General features: G+C 34.7%; 1 protein-coding gene and 1 long non-coding RNA gene across 4 annotated transcripts; one reads left to right on the top strand and one right to left on the bottom strand.

Annotated features, from left to right (window-relative positions):
• Positions 1–592: 592 nt before the first annotated feature.
• On the bottom strand, positions 593–9,668 carry LOC113775885 (microtubule-associated protein 70-1-like). Of its 3 annotated transcripts, none has more exons than XM_027320929.1 (11): positions 9,298–9,668; positions 7,515–7,600; positions 6,397–6,462; positions 6,064–6,234; positions 5,799–5,969; positions 5,534–5,689; positions 5,296–5,442; positions 4,810–4,881; positions 4,124–4,675; positions 3,844–4,031; positions 593–610 (listed from the first exon to the last, which is right to left on the bottom strand). In XM_027320929.1, exons 1-11 carry the CDS (start codon positions 9,542–9,544, stop codon positions 601–603), a joined length of 1,866 nt encoding a protein of 621 aa, XP_027176730.1. In that variant the 5' UTR covers positions 9,545–9,668; the 3' UTR covers positions 593–600. The 3 variants fall into 3 exon arrangements, with proteins under 3 accessions (XP_027176730.1, XP_027176728.1, XP_027176729.1); XM_027320927.1 differs by lacking the exon at positions 593–610 and adding an exon at positions 3,403–3,591; XM_027320928.1 differs by lacking the exon at positions 593–610 and adding an exon at positions 3,575–3,657.
• On the top strand, positions 1,384–3,309 carry LOC113775886. The gene is made up of 3 exons (XR_003468946.1): positions 1,384–1,749; positions 2,081–2,182; positions 3,136–3,309. It is a non-coding gene; the product is annotated as an uncharacterized LOC113775886 (long non-coding RNA).
• Positions 9,669–11,243: the final 1,575 nt, after the last annotated feature.

Below are 11,243 nucleotides of genomic sequence, written 5' to 3'. Positions count from 1 at the left end.
TTAGTTAATTAGATGAATAGAGATTAGTTAATTAGATAAACAAAAGTTAATTAGTTAATTAATTAATTAGTTAATAGTTAATAGTTAATTGGATAATTAGTTAATAGTTAATTAGTTTAATTATGCAGAAATAGTTTGATTAGTTAATAACTATTAACAATTAGATAATTAGTTAATTAGTTAATAGTTAATTAGATAATTAGTTATTAATTAATTAGATTATTAGTTATTTAGTTAATTAGTTAATTAGTTAAACTATGCAGAAATAGTTAATTTAGTGTAATTTTTATTAACAAATGTTTTGTTGGGTTTGATGAAAGTACTCATCACATTCATTTGGTAAAATTAAATCATGTCAGGGGTACTTTAATAAATTGACCCACTTTTGCCTATTAAATTCCCTCCAACTTTTGATAGGGGAGGTCAGTGCTATTTCAAAATTGATAGGGGAGGTCAATGCTATTACTATAAAAGTCAGGGGAGGTTTCTGCAATTATCCCTTTATATTAATACAAAAAATACATCACATGAGGATAGGATAATGTCTTAGTTAATGCACATAAATCTTATCTAATAGACACCCTTCGAAATATATCAGTGCTAAGCATTCCTGAGAATTAAGAAACGATTCATTATCTTGGTCCTATTAATTTCAAGATATTTGAGTACAAAAGAAAACAACTCCAGGTTTTTCTGGAATAGAGAATGTATGCTTGTTTGTTTGTTTGTTCGTTCAGCAGTTGTGTATTTACATTCAGACTCTACTACTCAGTAGACTTTTGCAAATATGTTGTGAGTAGAAGTGGCAAAATGAGATGCCACTTCAAAAGGGTTAGAATAAAGACCCTGTTGCTGGTCATTTTTTTGGTTCCAGGACCAACAGTCTCTTTTTTTTTTTGGTCATATTCGGAAGTCACGTTTTTGAGATGCAGCTTCTTTCAGTCACATTTTTTTTGCTGAATCGCACTATTCCCTTTTTTTTTTTTTTATTTCTTTGTATTGTTTATCATTTTATTCCTTCTTTTTGCACTTTCGCACTAATCAATGAACTCCGATTCAGCAAGAAACCAATCCAGAATGATTGAAAGAACCACCTCATTGCGTCTACTTGGCAGCAATAATACAACGGGACATGCCATTGTGGTTCTTGGATCGATCGTTGGATGAAAAAGATTAAGGGCGGCAGCAGTAGTAGTGTTGGAAATCTAGCGATATGTTTTAGTACGTAGCCTTATCTCGTTATATGGTGGATTATGTCATTCTATAAAGCAAGGGATGAATTCACTTTTTCTCGAAAATTAAAGCTGGCATGGTTTGGTTGAATTTTTGGATAGTGTTGGAACATAATAATAGAAATGGGCTTCTAACATCTGGAGGAAATTTCTTGAGCGGCAAATATTTGATGTTCATCTTCCCTGCACTAAAATCCAGCTCTTGTGACTTTAAGGAATATGCCAAGAACACTCAATTTAAGATAAACCACATACTAAAAGCCAGCTCTTGATTCTCCAGATCCTGCTGCCACCTCTTACCTATAAATCCCACCCCTCCCGTTTCAGTTTCTGCCACTTCACTGCGTGACCCTGTGCAGCGAGACTTGTACCTTGGTTCTAATTTTGTTTTATCAGCCATCCCAGAAGAGATTTTTCTTGAGTGAAAATGGCAGATGAAGGTACAGCCACTTGTGTAGACATTCTTGTTGCTATCATCCTGCCTCCTCTCGGTGTCTTCCTCAAATATGGTTTGAAGGTATATTATATGTTAATCCCCTCAAATTTTCTTTCTCTTGAGTTTACTAATATGTTAAGAAAAAAAAAGGAAAATTTTGGCTTAGATCTTAAATTTCTTGTTAATTTGTAAAGGAATAAAGGGTTAAAATTATCTCTTCCCTTTTAGATTTTGGCGTTCCAAGGTTTGTGGTTCATGCATGTTTTTTTTAACACAGACCCGGAATGGTAATAAGTTACTATGTTTTTTGATTCATGCCAAAAAAAGAAAATTGTTACTTTTGTTTGTTTGTTTTGTTTGAGTGAAAAAAAAAGATTAGTGAGATTTTGATGGTTATGATATGTGGGAGCAGGTTGAATTCTGGATCTCTGTGTTGCTGACCATAATTGGGTACCTGCCTGAGATCATTTATGCTGTATGGGTCATCACCAAGAAGTGATCTACTCTCCTGACGGTAATTAATTCACACTAACCTTTTTTTTTTTTTTTTTTATTAGAATAGAATGATCACTTGGTACTAATATGAGTTGTGTTTTGCTAATGGCGTCCAATGAACACATAATCTATATTTAATTCTTTGAATTTACCACTAAATGCACCTTGGCAAACCTGTAATTGCTCCTCCTCTTTTCAATCTTTTGTGAAATGGAGACCAACCCTTGTGGAGAAACCCCTTATCAAATAGGTGAAATAAGAAAAGAAACAAAAATCCGGAGGAGATCACTCATGAGTGATTCACAAAAAGGCACATCTTTTCAGTTTTACCATTTTGAAAATGCCTTTCTTTAGCAGGGGATAAGAACAATCACACTAATTTTTCAGCCACAATTAGGAGGGGATTAGGATTGCACGGTGGGGACAAGGGAAAATAAACTTCTCTCGTCTATTTCGTATGCCAAAGCCCAACGATTGTTATGTGCTGTTGTCTTGTCCCACTTTACACCCAAGTGTTTAGTGCCTCATACTTGCACTTTTTCTAATCATATTATTGTTAGAATTTAGGGCCCAAAATGATTTTCTCATGTCTCAACTGTGATTTATGCCAAAGGACCAAACGCCTCATCATGAATTTTCATTGGTGGCTTGAATAGTCTAGGAGACCACATTCTCGAATCCTGCTCTTCTTTTATCCCATCGACACAAGTCTCAGCGTAACTTGAAGACACGGTTTTTTGCCTTTTGTGAAGAAGTGGTATATTCTTACTAATTGTGTTGGCTCTGGAACCTTGCTCTATTCGTGCTTTACATCAATTGAAAGAACTTGTACATATTTTGTAAAGAGAAAAAAAATTAATTCTAATCTTGAAAACATTCCTTTTTCTTTTTGGTCATATTCGGAAGTCACCGTTCGTGTTATCAAAAGGGTTAGATTAGGTCCAGGGTCTTACTCTTATTCTCTTTTGGCAGGTGGGATACAAAGATGGCCCTGGAATATTTTCTTTTGCATGGAATTTAAGGACAGATGGAGTATTACTATTATCTTGGTCCTATTAATTTCAAGATATATGAGTACTAAAGAAAACAAATTCAAGGTTTTTCTGGAATAGAGAATGCACGCTTGTTTGTTTGTTTGTTTGTTCAGCAGTTGTGTATTTACATTCAGACTCTACTACTCTCAGTAGACTTTTGCAAATATGTTGTGAGAACGAGCCAGCTTAAGAACTCAAATAAAGAAGACTCGTATTACTGTTAATAGTTGCAGAAGCTCCATTTTTGCTATTTGTACCATACAAAAAAATTGAAACCTTTTTCCACACTAATTTCCTTATACACAACAAACCACCAAAGAATACTTCATAGAAGATGTTCTTCTAATGGACTCAACTTTGGTTTGCAACACAAACAGCTTTGTCATTTTCAGGCCTAAGACAATGTGTAGATGCAAATTATCGCCGTACAAGCCAAAACTGATTTATAATGACACAAGGACTGAGAAATAATAAATTAGGGTCGTTAAGATATCGTGAAGCCAACTTTTGTACAATACTATCCACTAGCAGTAATCATGTAAATTAAATTTAAACGCAAGGGAAACTGAATTTCCAGATGGTTTGAATTCAAGTGCACAAAACAAATATAGACGCTAAATTGCCCAAGCATAAAGTTAGATTTCACCTTATTGCAGGTTGATGAGTTCCATTTACAGCTCCCCTTGTAGAACTTACACGTCTCAATCTTTGATCTTGTTCCTTGCCAATACGAGTAGCTGCAAGTTCTTTCCCCATAGCAGCTACTTCTCTACGCATCTTTTTGGACTCAACTTCCATAGCTTTATTCAGTGTTTCTACCTTTTTTGCCAACATCTAAACAAGTCCACACGCAAAAAGGGCTCAGAGGGAGGGAGGGAGTGAGGAACGGAGGGAGGGAGGGGGAGAGAGAGAGAAAGGCACCAAACCTCGATTGAGTCATCTTTGTCCTTCAGGCTCTGATCTTTCTCTTGGCAAACTTTCCTCAAAGTTATAACCTCCTTCTGCAGCATATCATACAACATACCAGATACATAATCTTCATTCTCCCCTTCGGCTTTATCAGCTGCATTCAAGTTACCAATCTCATTCGCATAACCATTCTCATGTATTCTTGCTATTTCATTACTATGCCTATGATCACAGGAATTAGTGAATCTGTTATCTATGTCATTTTCATATGTTAGAGTGTTTTCTCCATCCAGTGATCTGCTACCACTACCAAATAACGTTGATGAGAATTTTGACTGCTCCAATAATGCTGAAGAACTATTTGTTCGAAATGACCTAGACTGAAACTTTGTCTTTTTCAATGAAATCCCATTTGATGGAGGTTTGGACAAACTTTCTCCTCCTCCAAAAGATTGGCGCCGTGAAAGACCATTACACACACTTCCTCCTTGTGGAGTAGAGCGGGTGGTACAAGTTGAAGAAGCTTTTAGCCTTTCTTCCAAAACTTTAAATCGTAAGTGATACTTCTCCTGAGAAATAAGTTATCAGCATGTTATCGTACAAGTTGCGAACAGGAAATGACATAAGCAAACCTGTGAGGAAATAATTGAAAAATATCAAACAACGACAAAAATGGAATTTACAGAGCCATCCAATTTCTCACTTTTAATTGTGCTTCTGCCTTTGCAGTTCGCTCTGCAATTGCCACTTTGTCTTTAAGCTGTTGCATTTCTCCCTATTCACAAATAGCAATACTTCTTAGTTCGTCTGAAATATAAAGACAGGACTGGCTTAGTACGGATAACTAATGGTCAAAACTGGAAACACCAGTAACAAAATTAGTTCCAAAACTTCTCTGGCATTACTTTTGCTGCAAAGTGGCAAAACAATGACTATTAAGACATTGATATCCTGGTCAATAGTCTAAACCCTTTTCCAAATTCAGATCTCCTCGCTTGATATAGCACAGCAATATAAATCAGAAAAAGTTTTTCCTATCACTAATGAGGAGTTGCAGTATGCTAAAGGCCAAGTATGACTCAATTAGTGATTTCTGTACTGTTGACTTGCCTATTAGTATATCTGCTTACGGAAACAAACAAGTGTACATGCTAGACACATAAAAGATTAAACTAAAGACATCACATGCCTGAAGAAGTCTTCTTTCTTCCAGCCATTGCTTTACAGGCATTACTTTGTCATTGGAATCTTTCCACTCATTAGCAACAACAACAGCAACCCGATTCGCTGAAATCTTTGCACGAGCAAGTTCACGGTCCAGAATTCTTTTTTCTTCCTGTTGAAGCATGGAAATTAGTCATCCCAGAGAAGCTCATTGTAGCAACAGCTAAGGCATTTAGATTTAACAGTCCTAGAGTAACACTTACGTTCAATTCTTGCATCTTTCGCTGGTAATCACGTACTGCATTGGCCGCAGCACCTCCAGCCAAAACAGCCTCCTCAAGTTCATGTACAGTTTGCATTAACTTTTCAACCTCAGAAACTTTCTGCCTGTGCATCTTGTCCAATATTCTATTCTCCTCCTGAAGTAAGAGCACAATAGATCAAGTGAATCTGTAAATACAAAAATTATCTGATGGGCAACACACTTTCGTCCATACCCACAAGAAGAGACTTCTAAAATAGTCAAACCTGGCATATCTCTATCTGTTTCATCAAATCTTGGTTTTTGTTCTGCAGATCATCAACCAAGGAGGCTTTCGCCAATGCCATTTGGACAGTTCGCTCAGCCTCCAACAGAGCAGCCTCTTTGGACTTAGTAAGTCGATCCAGGGCTCTATTGTCATCTTGTAGCTTAGCTACCTGAATTGAAAAGATGCAAAAGTACATCACTTGGAACATACATGCATTTTCATATACCAGAATTGAGACTAGATCAACAACAAAGTTTATGTACCTCCAGCCTGGCCAACTTCAATTCTGCCTCTAAAGGAGTGATAATGGCTTCAATAGGAGGCATTTCATCATCTTTTTGACCTGCATGAACTCTTCGAAGAGTAGCTTCTGCAGCAAATTGTGCTGCCAGAGCTGTTTTCTTTTCTTCATTTATTTTCCTAACCTCTAAATTCTGAGAATCATAATAACTTGACTGTTAGATGTCTTAGCTTCTGCAACAAACTGACGGAAAATGTTGAAATTCTAATTTTCATTGGGGGAACAAAAACAATAAAATTTAAAAAAAAAAATTCCTAAAGAAGCACTATAACTAAGCAGTTAATAAACACTTCACCTTGCTTTCCAAAAGTGCTTCAGTTGCTTTCAATTTGTCGTCAATTTTCTTTAACTCATCCGAAAGCTGATGTAAAGTAAACCATGATAAGCAACCTTACTAAGTATGAAAAGGAATCACTAGTCAAATACTGAAACATGAAGGAAACCTTTATCCAATCAATCACGCATTCATAGCATGTGTATAGCGTTATGTAGATATAACACAAAGTTTCACGAAGATATAAATTTCCATATAACAAATTCTAACACCAGCATATCTTTGATAGTGACACAGTCATATGGGTACTTTACAGCACTTGCTACTTTAGTAAGATCATTCAATAAAAATCTTTACACCAGCAAAAACAAACATGGCGTTTTGGGCCAAAACCCAAATGTTGAGATTGTAGATTTTAAAGTTACCATTGATCCTTTTATTTTCTATGCCTTCCATGAATAGTGGAGGAATGCTGAGATTAAAGGTCTATAAAATGCTCCTTTATGCGGCACCATGGACAATAAATTGCAGAGTACCAGTATCTTTCTCTCACTCATGAAAAGATAAACCAAATCTTCTAGATGTAAGAATTTTATAATTGTAAAACTTCAAACAAGTATTTACTGTAGCCTCATAAGTTCTGCAGTTGTTCTACCCTTGAAGGAGGGAAATGTAAGCAAAAAAACCTCTTAATAACAACCATTTTGGATCATATTTCTCTTCTTCTGCTCCCTATGGCATTGACATGGAACCAGGAGAGGAAGGCATCCATTTGCTACTTTCATCTCCTTTGTCTCTCACAAGTTAATGATTTTTAGGTTTCTCTCGATTATCTAGTCTAAGTTCTACCAGCTTCCTTTCTAAGTTCTGCCAATACCACAGTTCAAGTCCCTTCTTTGTCAACTGAAATTTTAAGCTTCTTACATCATGTTCTTTTCTCTTGAACAATTGATATTTTCTCCTGAATTTTAGCTGTTTTAATTTTCATAAGCTCACTAAATAAGACAATTTGACGCTTGGTTTCTGGGAAGAAAATGAAGTCAACAATTTTTTTCATTTACATTGATCTTTCTTCTTTAGACTTCTTCATCTTCACTAAAATCTCAAAAGGCTTTGAGCAATTAACTGAACTAATTTACCTCCTCAACTGCCTTCTCTTTTAGGCGCTCTGAGTACTTCAAGGCCTTGATTTCTGCATACGCATCTCCCAGATTCCTCTCTTTGTCTGCAATTTTCGTAAACAACAATCTTCAATGAGAACCTTGCCTAATGTCTCAACTTGCATAAGAAAGAACCTGATTTGTTGAATCCATATATGTAGTTTAAAGAAAACAAAGGCCAAAAAAAAGGAGAGAAAAAAGATCGCTGCTCTGTTCAATCACTTGAATGTTTCAGCCCTTGTTCATGTCTTAGAAGAGATGGATGTACTCCAAGAATTGGAGAATCTCTAAAAGAAAGTAGTTAAGGCTACTGATGTCCAGAGAGAAATTCAATTACAAGGAAAAGGGAATTGATTAGTTACTTGTCTCTCAATGACATGCAAAAGGGAACATTATATTTCACCCTGGAATCTCAAATATGTATATATCCTTTTTATCACCCTTGGAAATTATCAACAAAATGTTTCAATCCAAAGTACTTTATAAAATTTTTTTTAACAAAAAAGTTAATCCTGAACCAACCAACACCAGATACAGAAAAGCGGAGGGGAAAGAAATAAATGCATGAATGAATGTTTAAATCATGCACTGATACTCTCGTTTTAAGTTCCTTTGAATCTTGACAGCACTAAAGGATCTGCTTGACCGTCCTCTCCATTCACCTCTGTAATTGAAATTTTACCTCAGCAACACTTACAATCATATGCCAAGAGAATCAAAATACCAATCTAAAATCACATTTCCAACACACACAAATTTATTAACACAATTTTCTTATTTTAAAGTTGAAGCTCTGTATTGATTTTTTAAATTATTATGAAAAACATATAGTACAACTCTTATTTCAAATTATGCCACATTAAGCAGAAAGATTGGATACGTCACGGAACCATACAAGAAATGGCAAGAACAAAACCCAAGATGGTCTTTTTCCTTGTCCTATACTTTTGTTTCTTTCCAAATAGTTCACATAATGGAGAAGTTAATAAAAAAATTAGGACATGGGCCATCCATTTTCTTGTTTATGGAAATTGAAACATAAACAAATACTTTCCAACACTTTCATTGAAACATGACAGGCTCCTGATACAAACACTTTCCAACAAATTGTCATGATTGGTTTATAAAAACCTAATATAGTCCATCCAATTTCCACCAAAAAAAAAAGAATTCTTGAAATTACTAATCAAATTAATAATGTCTAATTAAAAAAATATATATGCCTTCAAAAATGAATTCTTGAAATGACTTATCAATTAAATAAAGTCTCATTAAAAAATACAATTATGCCTTTTTAATGGAAAAATGAATAAATTACAAAAAAATTGAAGAAATATTATTCTAGTCCAATTTCGTGCCTTTACCAGATAGTTTTGATTCTAAAAGTATCAATTTCAAATCAAGTTTAAAAAAAATAAACAACAGAATAGAATATCTTAAACACGGACAATTTTCTATTTTTCCATTAATAAAACTAAAATGAAAATTCCTTTCTCTTGAATTTTCACCCAAAAAAAAAAGAATTATTTTAACGACGATAACCTTTTTTTAAAATCAAAAAATTCTAAAAATACAGATATTCATCTAATAATAATCGTTAAAATAATTCATGTTCCAGCTCTCTACCAAATAACATCCACAAATTATCCTCCATTTCGTCCAAAATTATAACGTCCTCAACTCCCACGAGGTTAATAAAAAAAATTCCCAAATTGCTTCCACAAATAGAAAGAGAGCAAGAAAATGATGGTTAAATTGAAACCTCGGACTTCATTTTCCAGGCGACTGAGCTCGACGCGGAGGGGATCAGAGCCGTGAAGAAGAGTAACCAGCTCGTCAACTTCCCCGCCGGCTCTGGAAATGCTCGGCGCCGGAGTCGGTTTCTTCTTCGTCTTAAGCGAAGCCGACGGCGTCAGCTTCGGCGGCTCCGGCCAACTGACGTCGCCGTTACAATTATCAACACTGCAATTGCTGTTACTACTACTACTAATCATCTGAGCGCTTGACATTATCAAGCCGCAATTGCGTAATTTTTGAGCTTAATTATATCAATATTCAAAACCTAATTACAATTTGGGGAGAAATAATAGAATTTTAAGATTTTTCTTTTATCTGTGCGTGTTTCCGACGGTGTGCTGGTGTGTGTTTTCTGGAGAGATTTTTGAGAAGAGACGGGAGACAGTATGAGGGGGTTGGTTTATATAGTGAGCTGATAAAAAGGGGGTTTAGGCGGGGATTAAGTTTAAATTTATTTTAATGTCTAAATTAGTAGAGCTGTTATTGTCTGTGCAACGGTGCACGTGATACGGTGTGTCTGCATTTTTTCTCCGTCCTTTCCCTTTTGGGAAGAAATGTTGGAAAATTTTTGGGAGAAATTTTTTGCCATGAGGAGGGAAAGAAGATACTATTATTCATCTTTTTGTGTTACTATATTTTTGGATGGTTAATGCTGCTTGGGAAAAGTTATAAATCAGACAATTTTAATGTTGATCACAAGATCGAAATTCAAAATATTTTTATTTTGATCGCAAAAAACATACTTTACAGACAATGTATACGTTGTAGTTTGACGTTAGATGTTGAACACAAAATCATAAAAATTATGATCCCAAAATTAATAAACTTGTTAACAACTCAGCACATTCATTGGTTGTTGAGTGTATGTATCATCTGCTGCTGAGTTGCAAATGGCCTGGCCAAGGGGAGGATAAATGTGTACCCCAAGCATTCATTAAATTGCTTTTCATAGTTATATAAACATTACACGTGCATTGGTGCAAATTGCAGTTAAACATTTGGTGCAATTAGCAGTCATTGCCATACTTTCAAGATTTGGTTTACAAGTTGACGGAACAAAACTCAAACCCAACAAATAAATGATTTGTGAGATAAAATTCAAATCCAACATCATTTATATTTATATGTATGAACGCACTTATATATTGAATTTATTATAAATGAATTTATGTATACAAATAAAATTTTCGCGTATAATTATATTGTACAAATGTATTTAAGATTATATAAGAAATATAATAACTGGATAATAGTACACATACCCTAATCTCATTCAACATACATCGAAGTTTAAGAAGACAATTTAAGCGGCAAATTTTTCATACATATGGTTTGGGACAGGATCTCCATCTTTGCATTTTAGTAACTAAATTCAACTTGTAAACAAAATTGAGAATGATATCACATCCACATTTGAAGTATTTGCAAAACAAAGAAGACAACTACTTACCATTTTTTTTTAAGGCCACTAGTCCACGATGCCGGAACCCAACAAAAGAACATACATAATATACATTCTTTCTAGTCAATCAAGAATTATTTACCTACCAAGACAAGTTTTGTAAACCAATTTATAAACCCTTGGAAATTCACTTTTCAAATAGACCCAAAAAAAAAATTGAATTCAAATTGAGCCTATTCCTTTTCTTCTTCACTTTTTGTTTTCCCTTAAGAAGGGGTTGTGGGGATCTATTACTGTTTATTTTACATTTTCTTTTAGGACAGGGCTGGATGAGGAGAAGATTGGATCACAAATGCTTGGATATATAAAAATCTTTTGCATAACGAAACTTGATCAATTATTGTATTGCCAAATATTAAGAAAGAAAAACATTAGTTAGACGTCTTTTCTTTGTCTCCAATAATTTCCAAATATTGTACAACGGCAACATTCATTTTAGTCTCAATCCC

The sequence above is a fragment of the Coffea eugenioides genome, chromosome 6, assembly GCF_003713205.1.
Source record: "Coffea eugenioides isolate CCC68of chromosome 6, Ceug_1.0, whole genome shotgun sequence".
NCBI classification, from domain to species: Eukaryota; Viridiplantae; Streptophyta; class Magnoliopsida; order Gentianales; family Rubiaceae; genus Coffea; species Coffea eugenioides.
Note: the sequence above shows the minus strand (reverse complement) of the source record. Positions and strands in the feature narration are given on the sequence as shown.